The 21,171-nt window shown below is 35.4% G+C and overlaps 1 protein-coding gene across 1 annotated transcript in view; it reads right to left on the bottom strand.

Moving 5' to 3' along the window:
- LOC150105884 (AP-2 complex subunit alpha-like) overlaps positions 1–21,171 on the bottom strand; it is a 383,042-nt gene that overhangs the window by 171,847 nt on the left and 190,024 nt on the right. Inside the window, exons 10-11 of the mRNA XM_090393652.1 lie at positions 9,272–9,343; positions 6,021–6,117 (exon numbers count right to left, since the gene is read on the bottom strand). Coding sequence (XP_090249778.1) covers positions 6,021–6,117; positions 9,272–9,343 — 169 coding nt within the window. The remainder of the gene's footprint in view (positions 1–6,020; positions 6,118–9,271; positions 9,344–21,171) is intronic.

Consider the following 21,171-nt stretch of genomic DNA (forward strand, 5'->3'; position numbering starts at 1 on the left):
TTCAATATCTATACAGCCATGTTTATGATATGTGGTAGGTAAGCAGGCTGTGTGAGAAACACTAAACAGTTCTGTAAGTTAGAAACAGCATGAGAAATGTCAAGCAGGGAATCAAACCACCATCACAAAACAACCTATTAAGCCCTGGGAATCAGAATTTTCATTTATTTTTAGCTTGATAAATTGCAAATTCTTATTCATTCGAATTACACTTAATCTACTTGGTTGAAATATCACTGCATTCTAAAGTGCTTGAGTACATGAGTTTCTTGACTCTCATAAATTTAACACAGAAAAATAATCTGTAAATTGAATGTATTATTATTATTATGGGACACCTCCAGTGAGTCCAAAGACTCATCGAGGAAGGGAACTACTCTACAACTCTGTCTCCAACAACTACACAAATGCCATCTAATGCCCACCACCGCTAGTAGTATTTTCACAGGCAAACACAAATATCCTTTTCCACAGAAGGATTTGAACCTGCAGCCTTTCGGCTGGAGAGCGGATACGCTACCACTCGGACAACCAGGCCAGCGTAAACATGTAGTTATGTAACTTAAAATGGCTTTTCACTACATTAAAAAAACAATCCTGTTCATTAAAAAATAAACTTTTCATTTTCTTTTAGATTTATTTTTTAAATATTAACCCCATACAGAAGAGGTTAAGCAACTAAAACTACTATGAGGTCAGTGTATTATATGTCTGTTAAATGCATATTTTTTCTGACCAGTTTGCCTGTTCACAGGATGAAAAAACCTCACATTTAGGGGAATGAAATCTGCTTCTATATGAAAATACAGAACTCCAGGACCTTATTCTCTTAATTCAATCATGCACTGAAAAATTTCTTTAGCAGCTACTCTATCAAACAGAAAAGAAGAATATGATAAAATGTTTTTTGTCAAACTAAACTTACCCACAAAGCTTCAATATCATAAGGAGCTACACACAGGTTAGTCATTATTTTGGCCACTAGCTTCTGATTCCTTTCCATCACTTTCAAATCGAGAAACCTAGTAACTAAATCTGTGCACAATAGATCAGATGTAGTTTTATGAAAGCTTTATAAAGAGAAAAGGAGAGACCTCCTTATCCATGCTTGTCAGCATGCTTCTCATTTCAGAGGATGTATTGCAAAAGTGGGCAGAATATCTTTTGAGCTATTCTGCCCACTTTTGCAATACATCCTCTGAAATGTGCATCCTGTTCACCATTAGCCCCCAATTCCTAGTCTTAATTTCTTGCAGGAAATCTCTTCAATATAATACAGAGATTGCAATCTAATGGTTGCCAATGTGTATCCTATGGCAAAGGTTACGCTACAAATGCATAACCCTTGCCATAGGATACACATTGGCAACCATTATTCTTTGCCTACACTGTGAAGTCTATTCAAATCATCCTGCAGATCTCTGCATCATCTTTATTCACTATTGCCTCTGCAGTTTAGCATCATTAGCAAACAATTAGATTTCCCCCCACAAATGTACGGGAATGGCAACAGACTCAAGCTCAAGTATAGAACACCAAAGAAGGATGTTAGCTACTAACATCTTACTTTGCAATTTTTTATGCCATGGCACTGCTCCAAGCTGCCTTTTGAGAATGTCATAATCATTCACTCTGCAGTTCCACATATATACCTTGTTAAATGAAAATTCCACATGTTTCACTACTTTCTAAGTTAAGACTACATGTTTACTCTTACAAATCATGGGTTAATTTGGTTATGGACCAAATTTCTTGATGCTATGCAATCCAATGTTCTAAAAACTCGGGGTACCTTCAATCACATACTGTTTTAAGTAACTGTTTCTTAGCAGCTGCATAAATTCCATATCTTTCCTTTAAAATGTCCTTTTCTCCTTTCAATTTATCTGGAGTTATCTCTACTCATAATGATTACTTGCTCTGTACTTATTGAGCTAATTTGTCAATGCATGTCAACCATAGCTTTTGCATCCCTTGGCCTATAACAACTATCTATCTATTTCAGCATGCTAGTTCTTATCTCACGTAATATAGCTTCTAATGTATTGCTCCTAGGGTGCTTAAGGGTCAAAGCTGTATAGCTGAGAGGAGACCTCCACATAGCCTTTAAAGGAATGCGGAGAACCGACCAGGGCTTCTGACCTAATGTCCAATCCTCACCTTCTCGTGGTGCACCCTGTTGGGTATCTACCTGAATACTGAACGAACAAGGATGGGCTAGCAATTTGGGATTTAGCCGAACAAATTGTAATTCTTATTGGCTTAAACCAAATTACAAAATGATGGTACAACATGACAAAATTGCCTGCTGGGGAATCACCTGGTTAAAAAAGGTCCCCGTTGTTTTCACCAGGGAACCAGGATGAACAGCAAAAAGTCAGCTACTGGAACAAATCTGAAAAAGCACCCCAACTCAACATCACCAGAGTTAAAGATCAGCACTATCAACATAAGATTGAATGGTGAAGAAATGGAGCTAGCCGAGGAATTAGATAAGTACCAGATCGACATAATAGGGGTAACTGAAACAAAAAAGACAAAAACTGGTGAGATATTTCTGATCAATAAATAAAAAATGTTATATTCATGCAATGACAATCAAAGAAAAGCAGTAGCCATTGTATTCAACACTAAATACCAGGCTAATCTTCTTGAATGGCAGGCAGTCTCAAGTAGAGTGATGTGAGCAAATATCGGAATGGGGAACTGGACAATGAGACTTATTTGTGCCTATGGTCCCACAGAAGGTTCTACTAAGGTAGAAGTGGGGGAATTTTTTGAGGATTTAAAGAAAACATCTGACACAATGAAAAAGGAAAAAGTTGGTTCTTGTTGGGGATCTAAATAGCGGAGTAGAAAATGATTGTCAGACATGCAAAAATATATTGGGAAAATTTGGAGAAAAGAGCAAAACTAATAATAATGGCAAATATTTGTTGGATTTCTGCTCAGGACATGGACTAGTTATTACCAACACCATGTATCAACATAAAAATGTGCACAAATTCACATGGAGAGAAGAGGCAAGGAATAAGAAAACTCACTGATTTGTTATTGTTGATAGTGATGTTTTCTCTCTGGTGCAGGACACCAGAGTTTACAGAGGATTTGAAATTGGAAGTAATGACCATTTAGTCTTGAACAGGATAAAATTGAATTTCATATTGAAAAGAATAACATGTAAGAAAGTTTTAAAGCGAATTAAAGCTGAGCAGCACTCAGATGTGAACTGTAGACTAAAATACACAAAGATTATTGAAGAAAAAATGAAAGAGCTTGAGAACAGGAACCAAACTTTAGATATTCAGTGGCAAGCCTTGAAGAAAACCTTGATTGATTCAGCCAGAGAGGCATGTGGTGAGGTTGTCTGCAAGGATAGAAAAATTAGAACTTCATTGTAGACACGGGAAGTTAAAGAGACAGTGAAGGAAAGGAAGAAAGCAAATCAAAAGTTCCTGTCAAATAAGTCAGCTTGTGCTCTTAGAGAATACAGAGACAAATGTAAGAAAGCTAAACACCGTGTAAAACTAGATAAAAACAAAGGTCAAAGGAAGACTTTGGCAAGAACATAGAAAATAAATATCAAGAAGGTGGCAAAATATTTTGTTGGTTGTAGAAGCAGCTTAGAAATGGAGGAAAGAGTACTGTAAAAGGAATTAGAGATGAAAAAGGTGACATGAAAATGGGAGAAATTGATATCTTTCAAGTATGGAGTAATTAATTCGAGAAATTGCTAAATGAAACAAGCAGTGATAGCACAGTGGTAAAAAAACACTCAACAGGAATACAATCAGGAATACATCTCCATACATGAAGTAGAAAAAGCCATTAAAGGCTTAAAATGTGGAAAGGCAGCAGGAATAGATATTGTTCGACCAGAAATACTGAAGTATGGTGATATAAAAGTCTTGCAGTGGCTGCACTGCATAGTTCAGAAGGCCTGGACAGAGGGACGAATTCCCGATGATTGGAGTAGAGCTCTCATAGTACCTATATATAAAAAGGAAATTAAAACTGAATGTGAGAATTACAGAGATATTTCCCTACTGAGTGTTCCTGGTAAGATATATGCAAGTATACTTGAGAAACAGCTGAGAAGAATTGTAGAAGAAAAGCTTGGTAAAGAACAAGCTAGATTCCGGCCAAATAGAGGCTGTCAGGATCAGATCTTCACTTTACGACAAATAGTGGAGAAATCATGGGAATATAACAAAGATCTCTATATGAGTTTTGTAGATCTGGAAAAGGCATATGATAATGTGCCAAGAGAGAAGCTATTCAATATGCTACAGTTATATGGTTTCAATGGGGCATTATATCAAGCAATACTTAGTCTTTATTTGAGTTGTAAGTCAGCAGTTAGAATTGATGGAAGCACAGGAAGATGGTTTAATGTTAAATCTGGTGTGAGACAAGGGTGTACATTATCCCCTCTGTTATTCATTATCTATATGGATCACATTATGAAGGAAAGTGGTATTAAACATGATATCGAAATTGGAGATGTTAATGTCAGCTCTTTGCTTTAAGCGGACAATGTTATACTTCTAAATAAATCAGCTATGAGTCTGCAAGATTCCTTGACTAAATTGAATAACTGTTGTGATAGATATGGTATGAAGGTCAGCAATAAAAAGACAAAGACAATTAAAATATGCAGAATTGTTCAAAATGTCAACTGTATTGTGAACGAGAACCTGCGGAACAAGTAAAACATTTCAGCTACTTAGGTACAATTTTTAGTGAAGATGGTAAATTAAATATGGAAATAGACAAGAGAATTAATAAAGCTGGTATAGTAGGAAGTCAATTGAATAAATTCATATGGAATAAGAGAGAAATTAGTCAGAACACTAAATTAGCTATAATATACCAGACAGTGTTCAAACCAGTTTTAACTTATGGATCTGAGAGCTGGGTCAGAAGTAAAACACTTGACCAAAGACTACAGACCACAGATATGAGAATCCTGAGAAAGATTAGAGGTGAACAGATGGCATCAATGGCAATATCATGTTAAAAATGAGGATATTAGGAAAGAACTTGACATTGTCAGCATCCAGGAATGCATTAGCAGTGCGAATCTCAGGTGGTATGGTCATTTAAACAGAATGGGCAAGGAAAGATTGGCAAAACAAGTGTTCCCTGCCAGGTTGGCAGGAAAATGATCCGGAGGAAGTCCAAGATATGGGTGGATTGATACGGTACAAAGTGCCTTAGACGACAGAAATATAAGATCTGATAATATTGAAGTCTTGACAAGTAACAGACTGATCTGGAGGAAAATTTTAGATAGGAAGTTAGTAATGATGTAATTTTTCATGTAGTACTATCATATCCTTTATATCCTTTATATTGCTCCTGAGGAACTTCTACTCTTGCTGGCATTTCTTCTGCTATCACTAACAATATCCTCACTCCCATCCTGCTCTATCTATCCTCCCTGTAAATACAGCATCCCTCATTCTATCCCTGTAATAATATCTTCCTCCATCAACCAAGGCTTACTATTGCCTAGTCTAGGCAAGCCTAACTAATGAATATAAAACCCTTCAACTCTTGTTCTTGATACTTCTAGCATTAGTATATATGGGAGAGAAAAAAGGTTGAGTGGGTTGGACTGGTACAGAACCAAAATGATCAAACACACAAATCATATAATCATATCCCCACTCCCATCCTGCTCTATCTATCTGCCCTGAAAATACAGTATCCCTTCTATCCCTGTAATAATATCTGTAATAAGAATAGATGAATTAATCTCATCAACAATGAATTTTTCTTGTGACTGTTTCAAGTTTGCTAAAGGAAGTTATTTCGTGTTAGCATCAAAATTAGTTGGACAGGATTTTATCTACCATGCTGTGTATCTGATTTGCAATTTAACATAATGCACACTTTGAATTTCATCCTAAAAATTAAATCTCATTTAAGACCAAAAATTTTTGAATTCTTTAAAAAAAAAATCAAGAAATAATATGAAGATGAACTATAAGCTTTTATTTGTTTTAAAAACTCACCTTTAACGCATTAACAACAGTTTCTTGATGTTTTTTTACAGCTTCATGAGAAAACTCAGAGGTTGCTAATAAACACATACTCTCTAATGCTAAATACCTAAAGGGGAAAATAAGATGTACTTTAAAGGCTGAACACACATAAGGTCCAACAATATAGAAATGACACTGATTCCATAAAAAATTTATTTTACTGCTAATCTGTAAATTTGCACATTTCTTTTATTGAAAATTTGCCAGCTCCTCTTTCCCATCTACTCAAGGATCCTTTCTCTCTTCTCTCCAAAAAGCCTACTTAAATCTCAATAGAGGCTCTTCATTCTGAATTACTTTCTTCTTCCTAGACTCTACCATAGGTTAATACTAGGTAAAGCCTTTCTCCAAGTACTGTCCTAGATGGATGTAGCTGTTCACTCAGCAGCGTGTTCTTGGTTATGTTTGAAGTTTATTTTTCACTTGGTTAGACTATAATAAATTTAGTTTAATCCTTTATCCAAGCATAAGCAAACAAAGTTTGCGCCTGAAAATATCTTCAGGACTGAGGTAAGGTAGTGCAACACCAGGCAACTCCGAGCAAAGGTGGACCAAGCTCTTATCACTCCTTGTCTCAGTATCTCCCATAATGCAAAGCACATCTCCTTGCAGACATGTATACTGCTATGCATTAAGGGAAAGGCCACTACCCAGACCGGTTTCAACCTTTATTGAGGTCTCGTCAGTGGGATGCAGACCCAAATGTGGAGATAGATACTAAGCCAGAAGCAATAGGAGAGGTCATATTTACCTATAGGAGTTGTCAACAGGTGGACCACCTTATCATTGAATTACTCTGGATTTAGAGAAAGATGTTGAGAGTTTATTTTTCACTTGGTTAGACTATAATAAATTTAGTTTAATCCTTTATCCAAGCATAAGCAAACAAAGTTTGCGCCTGAAAATATCTTCAGGACTGAGGTAAGGTAGTGCAACACCAGGCAACTCCGAGCAAAGGTGGACCAAGCTCTCATCACTCCTTGTCTCAGTATCTCCCATAATGCAAAGCACATCTCCTTGCAGACATGTATACTGCTTTGCATTAAGGGAAGAGCCACTACTCAGACCAGTTTCAACTTTATTGAGGTCTCATAAATATTATCTCTCTTATTGCTTCTGCCTTAGTATCTCCATGTTTGGGTCTTCCTCCCACTGACGAGACCTCAATAAAGGTTGAAACTGATCTGGGTAGTGGCCCTTCCCTTAATGCATAGCAGTATACATGTCTGCAAGGAGATGTGCTTTGCATTATGGGAGATACTGAGACAGGAAGTGATGAGATCTTGGTCCACCTTTGCTCAGAGTTGCCTGGTGTTGCACTACCTTACCTCAGTCCTGAAGATATTTTCAGGCGCAAGCTTTGTTTGCTTACACTTGGATAAAGGATTAAACTAAATTTATTATAGTCTAACCAAGTGAAAAATAAACTTCCAACATCTTTCTTTAAATCTAGAGTAATTCAATAATAAGGTGGTCCACCTGTTGACAACTCCTATAGGTAAATATGACCTCTCCTATTGCTTCTGCCTTAGTATCTCCACGTTTGGGTCTGCTTCCCACTGACGAGACCTCAATAAAGGTTGAAACCGGTCTGGGTAGTGGCCCTTCCCTTAATGCATAGGAGTATACATGTCCACAAGGTGATGTGCTTTGCATTATGGGAAATACTGAGACAAGGAGCGATGAGAGCTTGATCCACCTTTGCTCGGAGTTGCACTACCTTACCTCAGTCCTGAAGATATTTTCAGGCGCAAACTTTGTTTGCTTACACTTGGACAAAGGATTAAACTAAATTTATTCTTGGTTATGTCTTTCTCATGATGTTCAATTATCATTTTTACATGCTACTGTAAATCATGAAAGTCGTGGAATTGCCTTGTTGTGATAGTTAGTGCCTTGACTACATCTATCCAGATTACAAAAATTGTCTCTCTCCATTTCAGAATTATGTTTATGTTAATTGCGATGTCTTGACTTAATGTACTAAGGATGATTATCAACATACCTCTGGATAGATGCTTGATGGAAGGACACTAATTACAACTGCCTCAGCTGAACAAATAAGACAAGCTTTAATGTTGTACTATTCAGTCGATAGAACTGCATTACAAGATTCTAAACGTGTTCCTTCTACAACAATGGATCAGGGATGGTCTTCACTTCTTGCCTGTATTTGAATATATAGATTTAAATAGGACAAGAATCAATCCTCTGCCCACTTGAGCTGGTAAAACTTGAAGAACTGCAGAGCATAGAAACTTTGGCTCCTGTTGCAGAATGTTGTTGTTACACACATGTATTATGTGTCAGAAGACACAATGCAATAGTGAGGGTTAGAGACAATAGTTTGAAGAACAAAAGCTAGAACACAGTAGTAGCACCTTACTATGTGTGTATCCGAGGAAGCCTAACCTTGTAGTACAGAGAGGAACGAGTTAGTCATTATCAGCACATAAGTGTGTGGATGTTGGGCAACTACCCTCCATCATTAGAAAGCCTACTATGCTGAAACCTAAGACTGACATGGTACTTCAGGAAGAACACCACATCATAATAAGGTGTATGATGTTAGTAAAGTTATGGACTCTCTCAGGCTGATTTCAAAATTCTCTCTTCACATGTCGTGCAGGGTACATTTAAAGTATGGAGGACTTACCAAAGAATGGATTTCTTGAATATCCAGGTCTGGAGTTGAATAGCAGCTGATACTGTTGGGGTTTAGGCCTCTTCTTGTACTATGTGTAGAACCATAGTCTGTAGCACTGTTTGTGGTGTGTAGTTAGGAAAACAAAATAATGTTTTCAATAAGTGAGGTTGCAGTCTCGCTACATACAAAAATTTACAAACATCCATGCATAGTGGAATTCAAACTGACAGCTTCTTGGTGTGAGAATAGAAATGCTATCCACTCAGCAAACCAGAGTAGTATATATAAGCAACCCAATGGATAGTGTTCTGTTTGGGAAAGTTAAAACCAGCATATGTCTGCAAAATTTATTCACATAACAGTATATTTTTTAACTTTTAGGTGCAGTCAATTTCCATTAGCATGAAGTCACATTTATTAATACAGTTATGTAAAAGCATACCAAGTATTAGTAATTAACAGAAATAAATAAACAGCATGTAATAGAAAGATAACATATTTAAACTAAGAATCTAATATGCACGTTGAAGAAAATATTTATAATGAACATAATCAGATAATATTTGCTACTTACCTTAAATTTGTTTCTCTATGCTGAAGGAACTGTCCCAGTTGGTTACAAGCTCTTACAAGCAAGTTTGGCTCGCTAAATAAATAAATAAAATAAAAATAAAATGTATTATAACAAAGTACACTATCAAGTAGTTTCCTAAAATGTGTGTTATTCTAATTTTCACTCCAGGGCACACTTGCATATTAATAAATGATATTTTATTTTTAAATGAGTAAAACAAACAATATAAATAAAGAAAAAAAATGGAATCATAAAAAAGATGCATTTATAATAGTATTTGAATATAGTGACACCACCCATATCAAAACATCTGAACTCTACTGCATAGAGCCACTAATGCCATATGTTTTATGTAAAAGTTGTATATCAAATTATTATTGATTGAACTAACATTTTTATTTTTATTTTTTTTAATAATCTGAACAATTTTTGAAATTTTTGAGCAGTCTGAACAACACAGAAAATTACAGAGGAATCACACTACTACTTACCACACTGAAATTCTAACAGGATGCTGATAAACCAAAGTGACCATATGTAACACCTCTTCTACTCAAAAAGTAAGGTTTACTGAAAAACAGGAGCACTGTTGAACACATCTACTGCCTTAGAAGATTGCTATAAGGAGCAAGCAATAAAAATCTCCCTTTAATCTTAACTTCATAGATTTCTCAAGTCTTTGAAATCAATTGACAAAGATGTTCAAAATTCTCAGTTACTGTGGCATATCCTTGAAAATAAAGCAACAGAAGTACTGTACCAGAACTATCATGCAAGACAAAAACAGTTAATGGAGAGATTTTTTATTTTATTTCTGTGTGGGGTTTCCGCCCCCTGTTCCTCGAGTGCCCCTTAGACTAATTGAGCCCTCCTAATGAGGGATTAAGTTTGACTGTAGCAGAGAGTGTTCATGGGTTCAGTTTGCCTGCTTGCAGGATGAAAAACCCCAGATAAACTGGGGGAAAAAAACCTGCTGTCCTTGGCTATGGCTGAGAAAAATCCTTAAGCTCCTCACGTCGTTGACAGGAATTGACCCTAAGATACTCCTTCCCCAGGCATGTTTGCAAAGCATGTAACTACTAGGCTAACCGTGCAGACAATGCAGAGAGCTTTCCTATTTCCAGGGAGACTATTGGACACCATATCTTTTTTATTATTGCTCTTGAAATGAATACAAAATAACTCTTGAAGATTCAGCAGTACAAACCTACATAAGCAGTCTGTTTTGAAGATGGTGTACTGATTGATTAATGCTCAGATTGCCCAAAACCACTTGGATAATTTAAGTAAAAATGCAACACTGATTGAGTTGACAGTCAACAGCAGTAAAACTAAAGTCCTCAAGTACAGAATAGAAGGAAATATAAGGCTAAATGACTACATTCTTGAAGAAAATGATTTTCAGTACTTTGGTTCCATCAATAATCTACTGACATAGTGAAAAGAAAGCACAAAGCTCTTCAATTACATAAAAGTCTAATATCTGGAAATCCAATTACCACAAATCCTAAAATTCAGTTACCAAATCACTAGCCAAGCCATATTTACATATGGTGTCCACCCATGGGTTACTGCTGTGAGCAGTTAATATTACCAATAACTTTGGAAAACATGCCTTCAAACAATACTATGACATAAATGGCAAGATCGCATTCTTGAATACTGTCATTCTTGAAGTAAACCAGCAAAGACTACTAATGGAAACAATTTAAAAAATGTCAAGTGAATAGAACACCAATAGTATATCCACCTTCACTTACATTCAGTGCTCTTGCTCTTTACAAGCCAACTAATGGACACAGAGAAAAAACCAACAGTTTTGGCAATACATAAGAAAACTTCTTTGTGAAGATGAGGCTCATAAGCCATTTACCATTTAGCACAAAACAGAGCAACTTGGCTCACTTTCATCTAATAGACTTTACCTCCATGAGTTTTGTTACTTAAATATTTCTGTATATATATTCCTATTCACATGAATAAATGATGATTTTTTTTTTTTACATAATTCAGATGCCCTGCTCTAGAAACCAAACATGGAACTATTTCAAGCCACTTCAGGCCTTGAATAAGTGAGGCAGAAGTCTCACACATTAGGTAATGAATTCATCTCCATCCAAAGACATTTGTGAATATCTATGCCTATAATAAGACTCAAATGCACTACCTATTAGATGAATAGCAGCGGTACCATTCATTCAGCTAATCAGGTCAGCAAATTCTGACAATAAAATCAGTACAACAACAACAACCAAAACTAAAATTAATCCATAAATGTGCGTCAAACATGCACATATATATATATATATATATATATATATATATATATGTGTGTGTGTGTGTGTATCTGGAATTTATATATGTATAAGGCAATGGTCACTACCCATACCTGTTTCGACCTTTATTGAGGTCTCGTCAGTGAGAGCCAGACCTGACAATGCTAAGGTAAAAAAAAAAAAAAACTTTCCACATCTATCTCTCATCCTGAGATTTTATTTAATAAGGTCAAAGCACCTTGTGGCAACTTGTTTAGGTAAAATTCATAAGCTCTGCATTACTTCGACCTTAGCATTGTCAGGTCTGGCTCCCACTGACGAGATCTCAATAAAGGTCGAAACCGGTATGGGTGGTGACCATTGCCTTTAATGCATAGCATCATACATCTCTGCAAGGGGATGTGCTTTACATTAAGGGAAAAATACTAAGGAAAGTGATCAGAGCTTAATCCACCTTTACCACGAGTTGCACTACCATGAGTTGCCTAGACTTGCACTACATGCAGGCACAAATTTGACTTACTTGTGGTAGATCCTGAATGAAGGAATCTTGCAAAGAAATCATTCATTCAGAATTTAACATACTAAATTACATAGACAAAGAGAAATACCTACACATCAGCTGAAATTAAAGTGAAACTTCTTTACATATGTATAAAACTGCATTAATTTTATGTACCATGTATTTAATCTATTGTGATCATATTAAGATCAAATTAGAGAATGTCTAAAACGAGGAATAATTTAACTTATTTTAAGCTTCACTTAAGCTGTATAGAATGACTGTGAGTCACCAGACAGATATTAAGTAACAATTCATAGAAGGTATACAACTACACATGTCCAGCGTAACATGGGACGCAGTAGCTTACGTGGAAAGTACGTCGACGTGAATTCCGTGAATACAAGAGCATAACAGCAAAGCGGAGAAAAGATATAGGTCATGTGCAAAGGGGAGCTCAAATGAAGAATATAAAGGAATGAGGGCCATATCGACTCTCTCTTGTCTTATCGTTTTTGTGGTTCGGAAGTTAGCTGGTGGTACGAGTGAGGTGGATGAAGCGTCAGTGCTATGATGTCGGATGGAGAGTTTTCCTGAGAATGCTGTAGGATTCCATGCAGAGCTGAAGGCGAAATTTCCAGCCCTAGCTGAATTGAGCCCTCACAGAGAAATCCCATCGAGAGAAATAGAGATGTTTCCTGAGACGCGAAAATCGAGTCCGTGATTGGCAGCAATTATGAAGATAGCGTAGAAGGACAGCCAATAAACAAGAGGTAACCAAACGTACACGTTGTGCTGAAAGACGTCGGGAAAAAGTTCGGTAAAGTAGAATTACTTTATTTTGTGTTTAGAATTCCTTGGAAGAGAGAAAATTATTTGTGAATGTAAATTATGAACATTATTCTAAAGAACTTTGTGGACAGACTCTAATTAGATAGTTAAAATCCCTTTTGGAATAAGAAGGATTGTTTGGAAGAAGTCGTTTGTGTTGTATATGATTGAATTAACATAATGAGATTAGGATTGTAGATTTATAGTAACGGAGTAACATTAGAATGTTTGTTGTGTCATCTTATGAATAGCTTGCAGAAGGGAATTTTAGCTTAACATGCCGTTTGCAATCTATCCCATTTTCCAGTTACTGTGTTTTACATGCTTTATAACCTTTGATTTAATTTAGAGTATGTTAATCTCTTAAATCGAGCTTCCTTATTTACCAATGAAACAAAAATTGAATGTATGAAAATCTTTAGCATATTTTGCTTTATTCCAATAAACATGTTTTATTTGAATATCAAAGCAAAATACGATTCCGATTTTACCACTTATAAAAATAGAACCTATTTTGGCAGGAAGGAATTAGAAAGTGTATAATTATAGATTTAGGTCATGACTGCAGTCTGAATCTATACGGCAATGTTAAAATAAATCATTGTGTAAGAATGCCTCAGAATCTAGTATTGTCTCCCTGAGCAAGGATCTTGTTCTCTCCCTGAGCTATAGGATACTGGCTGGCGCAGAATAATATAAATTTGCTAGCATCTGAAGAGGAAACAATCCTAGATGTAAATATATTAGACCCGATATCTGAAGAAGTAGATTAGCAATTGAAAGATAAAATAAGAAGATATAAATCAGTAAAATATAGATAAAGCAACGACGTAACACTTGTCTGTTTGCTCACTTGGGAAATAGGATTAAAAACCAAGTTTATATAAAATTACTTGGTATCTTGAATACATAATATACCCAAGTTAAAAAACTTTCTACATCTATCTCTCATCCTGAAATTTTATTTAATAAGGTCAAAGCACCTTGTGGCAACTTGTTCAGGTAAAATTCATAAGCTCTTCGTTACTTCGACCTTAACATTGTCAGGTCTGGCTCCCACTGACGAGACCTCAATAAAGGTCGAAACCAGTATGGGTAGTGACCATTGCCTTTAATGCATAACATCATACATCTCCACAAGGCGATGTGATGTACATTAAGGGAAAAATACTAAGGAAAGTGATCAGATCTTAATCCACCTTTATCATGAGTTGCACTACCATGAGTTGCCTAGACTTGCACTACAATTACTTGGTATCTTAAATACATAATTGAAAAGAATAGCATGTAAGAAAGTTTTAAAGCGAATAAAAGTTGAGCAAACTCTCAGGTGTGAACTGTAGACTAAAATACACAAAGATTATTGAAGAAAAAATGAAAGAGTTTGAGAACAGGAATCAAACCTTGGAGATTCAGTGGCAAACTCTGAAGAAAACATTGATTGATTCTGCCAGAGAGGCATGTGGTGAGGTTGTCTGTAAGGATAAAAAAATCAGAACTCCCTGGTGGACACAGGAAGTTAAAGAGGCAGTGAAGGAAAAGAAGAAAGCATATCAAAAGTTCCTGTCAAATAAGTCAGCTTGTGCTCTTAGAGAATATAGAGACAAATGCAAGAATGCTAAACACTGTGTAAAACTAGCTAACCAAAAGTCATAGGAGGACTTTGGCAAGAATATAGAAAATAAATATCAAGAAGGTGGCAAAATATTCTGGAGGTTGTTGAAGAAGCTTAGGAATGGAGGAAAGTGTGCTGTAAAAGGAGTTAGAGATGATAAAGGTGACATGAAAACGGGAGAAGAAGATATCCTTGAAGTATGGAGTAATTACTTTGAAAAACTGCTAAATGAAACAAGAAGTGATGACAGCACAGTGGTAAAAAACATTAACCAGGCATGCAGTCAGGAATACACATCCATACTTGAAGTAGAAAAAACTATCAAAGGCTTGAAATGTGGAAAGGCAGCAGGAGTAGATGATATTTGACCAGAAATGCTGAAGTATGGTGGTGTGAGAGTCTTACAGTGGCTGCACTGCATAGTTCAGAAGGCCTGGACAGAAGGACGAATTCCCGATGATTGGAGTAGAGCTCTCATAGTACCCATATATAAAAAGGGAAATAAAACTGTATGTGAGAATTACAGAGGTATTTCCCTACTGAGTGTTCCTGGCAAGATCTATGCAAGTATACTTGAGAAACGGTTGAGAAGAATTGTGGAAGAAAAGCTTGGTGAAGAACAATCTGGATTCAGCCCAAACAGAGGCTGTCAGGATCAGATCTTAACTTCACGACAAATAGTCGAGAAATCATGGGAATATAACAAAGATCTGTATTTAAGTTTTGTCGATTTGGAAAAGGCATATGACAAGGTGCCAAGAGAGAAGCTATTCAATGCTACATTATATGGTGTCAATGGGCATTATATCAAGCAATACTTAATCTTTATTTGAGTTGTAAGTCAGCAGTTAGAATTGAAGGAAGTACAGGAAGATGGTTTAATGTTAAATCTGGTGTGAAACAAGGATGTACATTATCCCCTCTGTTATTCATTATCTATATGGATCACATTATGAAGGAAAGTGGTATTAAACATGATATCAAACTTGGAGATGTTAATGTCAGCTATTTGCTTTAAGCGGACAATGTTATACTTCTAAATAAATCAGCTATGAGTCTGCAAGATTCCTTGACTAAATTGAATAACTGTTGTGATAGATATGGTATGAAGGTCAGCAATAAAAAGACAAAGACAATGAAAATAGGCAGAATCATTGAAAATGTCAACTGTGTTGTGAATGGAGAACCTGTGGAACAAGTAAAACATTTTAGCTATTTAGGCACGATTTTTACTGTAGACGATAAATTAAATATAGAAATAGACAACAGAATCAGCAAAGCTGGTATGGTGGGAAGTCAATTGAATAAATTCATAAAGAATAAGAGAGAAATTAGTCGGAACACTGAATTAGCTGTATACAAGACAGTGTTCAAACAAGTTTTAACTTATGGATCTGAGAGCTGGGTCAGAAGTAAAACACTTGACCAAAGACTAGAGGCCACAGATATCAGAGTCTTGAGAAAGGTTATAGGCGTGAACAGATGGCATCAATGGCAATATCATATTAGAAACGAGGATATTAGGAAAGAACTTCACATTGTCAGCATCGAGGAATGTGTTAGCAGAGCTTATCTCAGGTGGTATGGTCACTTAAACAGAATGGGTGAGGAAAGATTAGCAAAACAAGTGTTCTCTGCCAGATTGGCAGCAAAACGACCCAGAGGAAGACCAAGATATAGGTGGATTGATACGGTACAAAGTGCCTTAGACGATAGAAATATAAGATCTGATAATGTTGGAGTCTTGACAAGTAACAGACTGATTTGGAGGAAAATTGTAGATAGGAAATTAATAATGATGTAATTTTTTTTTCATGTAGTACTATCATATCCTGTACACCCCTTGAGGGTACATAGCAGGAATTTGATGATGATGATGAAGATGATGATATATATATATATATATATATATATATATATATATATATATATATATATATATATATATATATATATATATATATATATACTTGTTGAAAGTTTTTCCACTTGGTTATACTATAAATTAAAGATTCCAAGAAATTATATTTTTAACATCTTTAATGCAGAAGTCATATGGAAATATGACTTCTGCATCACTTCTGGGTCTGGCTACCACTGATATGGCCTCAATAAAGATCGAAACCAGTCTGGGTAGTGACCCTTCCCATAATGAATATCATTATACATGTCCGTAAGGATATGTGCTTTGCATTATGGGATAGTATGGTAAGTGATGTGAAGTCATTAGTCTCTATATACGACTTACCCAGTCGTGAAGTTACTTCATGTGCAAACTTTGCTTACACTTGGATAATGGATTGAGCCAAGAAATATAATTTCTTCGCATCTTTAATTTATGCATATATATATAATCGAATCAAACATAGTCAACTCTTACCATAGAGAATTTACAGTGAATATTCTTCAGGATGGCATTATATCCATGAGACTTTAGTTTGCACTTCTCAGGATTTGTTATAGTGAGTAAGTTGTTATAACAGCATTTGCAAGTGAAAGTTGACACTATACATCATGTTCATAGTTTATAACTATGAACATGATGTATATAACTTTAAAGTTATATAACTATGTTCATAGCTATATAACTTTATATTTTATAACTATGTTCATAGATTATAACTATTTAAATACAACCGTGTTTACAGTTATGTAAAAACATGATTCTTTTTTTATTTATCTTATACACTTATTTTGTTTTGCATATTGTGCCATTACAATTTAAATAATTTTGCATAATGTGTGAGTGAAACCAAAATGAATACTGTTTTTAAATTTTATTAAGATTTTATTACAGATACAATATGCCCAATTTCATTAAATTTCACCTAGACAGTACAGAATTATTACTACTAGTAACTCAAATTGTTTTACCAATAAAAATTATCCAACTGAAACCATGTAGAGATGCTAGTAAACATCTGAATTCCCAAATTTTATTAAATTTCAACCAGCCAGAGCATTTGTTATAACTCATTTCAAAATATTTCTCTCCCTCACAGCACACACACACACACACACACACTGTTTAACTAAGAGAAAAATTTCAATTTTTCTTTCAAATCGAACAAATTAGACAAACTTTTCCAAATGTCAGATTAAAATGTACCTTTAAAATAGATTTTATAGAATTTAACTGTACAACAATTTTTTTTTTTTTTTTTCCCCATTTTAAGCTCACTTTTCATTCTACAAACAATACATAAGCAAAAATGTGGGCGGGGGGGAGCATTTCATTGTGTTGTATCACCATTTTGTTTCTGGTTCTGGTTTAAGTCAATCGAGAATACAGTTTAATCGATTAAGTCCCACATTGAGAAAGGAGAGTGAGATACAATATGAGCTAAATGTCAATTTTGAAAAAACAAAAACATGATATTCGGACAACAGGAGTTACTGAACAAAGTTACCATAAAAGGATTTCAACTGAAAAATGTCAAACACTTCACATATCTTGGATGCCACAACGCATGACTCAGAGCCAAAAAAAGAGGTAAAAATTAGAATAATCAGAGCAACAGCTATCTTAAGTCATGGACAAAATATGGAAGAGCCAAGCTATAAAGATACACACAACTGCATATTGTGGCTGTATCTTCAGCAGCATTTTCTATGGATGTGAGGCCTGGGTACTCCTGAGATAATCTAAAAGGAGGATATTAGCATTCAAGAGAAAGTGCTATAGAAAGATCTTGAGAATAAGCTGGATCCAGAAAGTGAACAATGAGGAAATATATAGACAGATACAACCAAAAGAAAAGCTGATCCAGAAAATAATCAAAAGGAAACACTACGTCTGTTTGGTCATATATGTAGAATGAACGATGAGAGGAAATTAAAAACACTACAGTTTGGGATGATTGAAGAAAAGAACAAAAGAGGAAGACCAAACAGAGAATGGGGCAATGAGATCATCAAATGGTGTGGAAACTCTGTACACAAACTGAGTCATCTTGCACAAAATAGAATGCAATGGAAGAATCATATAAAGATGGCATCACACACCTACGGGCATTGAATTCATGGTTGCTGTTGAGCTATATGATGTGCAGTCTTTGCAACGTGATATGTCCTTGGAACTTCAGTCCACTGTCCACGATCGCTCCAAGATTCTGAATCTTATCGACTTCCTGAAGTACAACTACACCAATACAGTACGTAGCCTTATATCTCTGTATCCTAAAGTGTAACACCTTACATTTATTAACATTAAAACTGCACCCTCACTCATTTATCCAAGCTAAATGTCTATTCAAATCTTCCTGTAGGTAATTAACATCAGCACTACTCCTGATAATTCTACCTAACACTGTATCATCAGCAAACATTTCTCAATCCACATGAAATTCTATATTCTATCAGTCCACCACATTAACAAACAAGTTAAACAGTAGGGCCTAAGAACAGAATCCTGAGGCATGCCACTAGTCAACTTACTTTTCAGACACATGGCTCCATCATATGCAACTTGTTGGTATCATTCAGAGAGTCAATCTCTAATCCATCTAACCAATATACTATATCTATTCCTATTCTCTGCAGCTTATACACCTACTTATCATGTGGTAAACTATCGAATGCTTTTGCAAAGTCCAAGAATTTCACTATATATGATTCTTCCTTATCCAACACATTTGTTACCTTATCATAAAACACAAGCAGATTGCTAAAACAAGATCTGCCCTTCACATACCCATGCTGACCAATCTATTTCTAACCAATTTTTCCAACACTTTGATCACAATTGCAAATATAAAGACCGGTATATAACTGGAAACTTCTGTTCTCAAACCATACTTGCAGAGAGGTATTATTCTGCCTTCTTTCCACTGCAAGACTTTCGTTAAATAACCAGGACAACGACATAGCTAACTCTTTGGCACATTCTTTTAAAATGTGTGGTGATATGTCATCTATTCCCACAGCTTTATTAACATCTAACCAAAGCAACACGATGCATCCGATTCTTTCATCTCTAATTCCTCTAATATTTGCTTCCCTTTTACATGATGCACAGCATCATTCACATCACTATGATATACACTGATGAAGTGTTTATTAAATAATTCCACTATATCATAAAAATCTTCACACGTACTAATATTTTCCACTTCGACTCTTGAAGGACACAATTACTCTACTAACATTAACAATACCCCCCCCCCCCCCGCCTCCTCTCTTCATCTTCCAATCCTTTGTGAAAATTCTATATCTTACCATTTCAAATCCTGATAGTATATCATCCTCAGTTAAACAAGTCTCACTTATGCCAATTATCTTGGGCATACTGATTCAATCAATGCTACAAACTAAGTTCTGATACTCCATACATTATATATGGTCAGTCCACCTAGATCAAATTATAATATGCAGTTTAGCATTTAGTGAAGAAGCAAATTAAATACAATTATAAATAACAGAATGGGCAAGTTTGGTATAGTGGAAACCACTCAAATAAATTGATAAAGGAATAACAGAGAAATCAGCCAACACACCAAACTGACAGAATAGGATACAATGCGCAAACCAATTTTAACATATGGATTAATGAATAGGTCAGAAATAAAACAGGTAAATGCAGGAAGATGAAAGCTGCCAACAAATGTCTATAACACATCATCATCAAATTCCTGCCATGTACCTTCAGGGGATGTACATGGTACATCCACATGATACTATGATGGTACTACATGAAACGGTTACATCATTAACTTCCAAAAGACAATTTTCCTCACAACTAATCTATTATCTGTCAAGCTTCAATATTATCAGATTTTATATTTCTATCTTCTAAGAAACTTTTTACAGTATCAATCCACTAGATCTTGCTCCACCTCTGGGTCTTTTTCCTATCAACCTGGCAAAGAACACTTGTTTTGCTAATCTTTCCTCTCCCATACCACTTGACATTAGCTCTGCTAACACACTCCTGAATGCTAACATTGTCATCTGTTCATTTCCCTAATCTTTCTCAGAATGCTCATATTTGTGGTCTCCAGGTTAATCAAGTGTTTTATATCTAACTCAACTCTCAGATCCACAAGTTAAAATTGGCTTGAACAGTGTTAGTCTCCTTTCGTTCATGCTTACATAGTGATCGGAATACATCATAAAAATTATGGATACAACTACCATGTTAGAGTAAAACTTTACTTTAAACTAAACCAAAACATACACTCGACATTTCGAGTTACTGACCAATCGTTACAACTATTGGCTTGACCTCTGGTGAGAAAAAAAACTTACTACATCAAAGCTAGAGTCCAATTATTATTATTATCTATTAGGTTACAAAATTAAATTAAGCTGGAGAGCAACATGTTTACAAAAAAAGGGAAAAAATTAATAAATAATAAATTTTAAAAAAATTACTTATATAAGTATACATATAAATTACAACCAAATGCTATGGATAGTGATCAATAAAAGCTGAAAAACTGCTTAGAGTCCTAAAGTCAGGGTTTGCTGGAAACTAAGTGGGCTGAATGTGTGCCATCCAAATTCTTGGGACTTTTTCTAACTGCCACCATTACTGTTAAGATTAGGGTGGTTAATCAAAATTTCACAGGCTTCTTTACATTTCCATTCATAGCAGATATCTGTATGATGATGCAAAGAACAAGTACTTTTCCAATCAATTTGGTGTAGAGTGTTAAGTGCATGATCTGAGTGGCCT

Source organism: Typopeltis vanoorti, chromosome 6 (genome assembly GCF_054136105.1).
Source record: "Typopeltis vanoorti isolate ZY-2024b chromosome 6, IOZ_Tvanoo_1.0, whole genome shotgun sequence".
Taxonomy (NCBI): domain Eukaryota; kingdom Metazoa; phylum Arthropoda; class Arachnida; order Uropygi; family Thelyphonidae; genus Typopeltis; species Typopeltis vanoorti.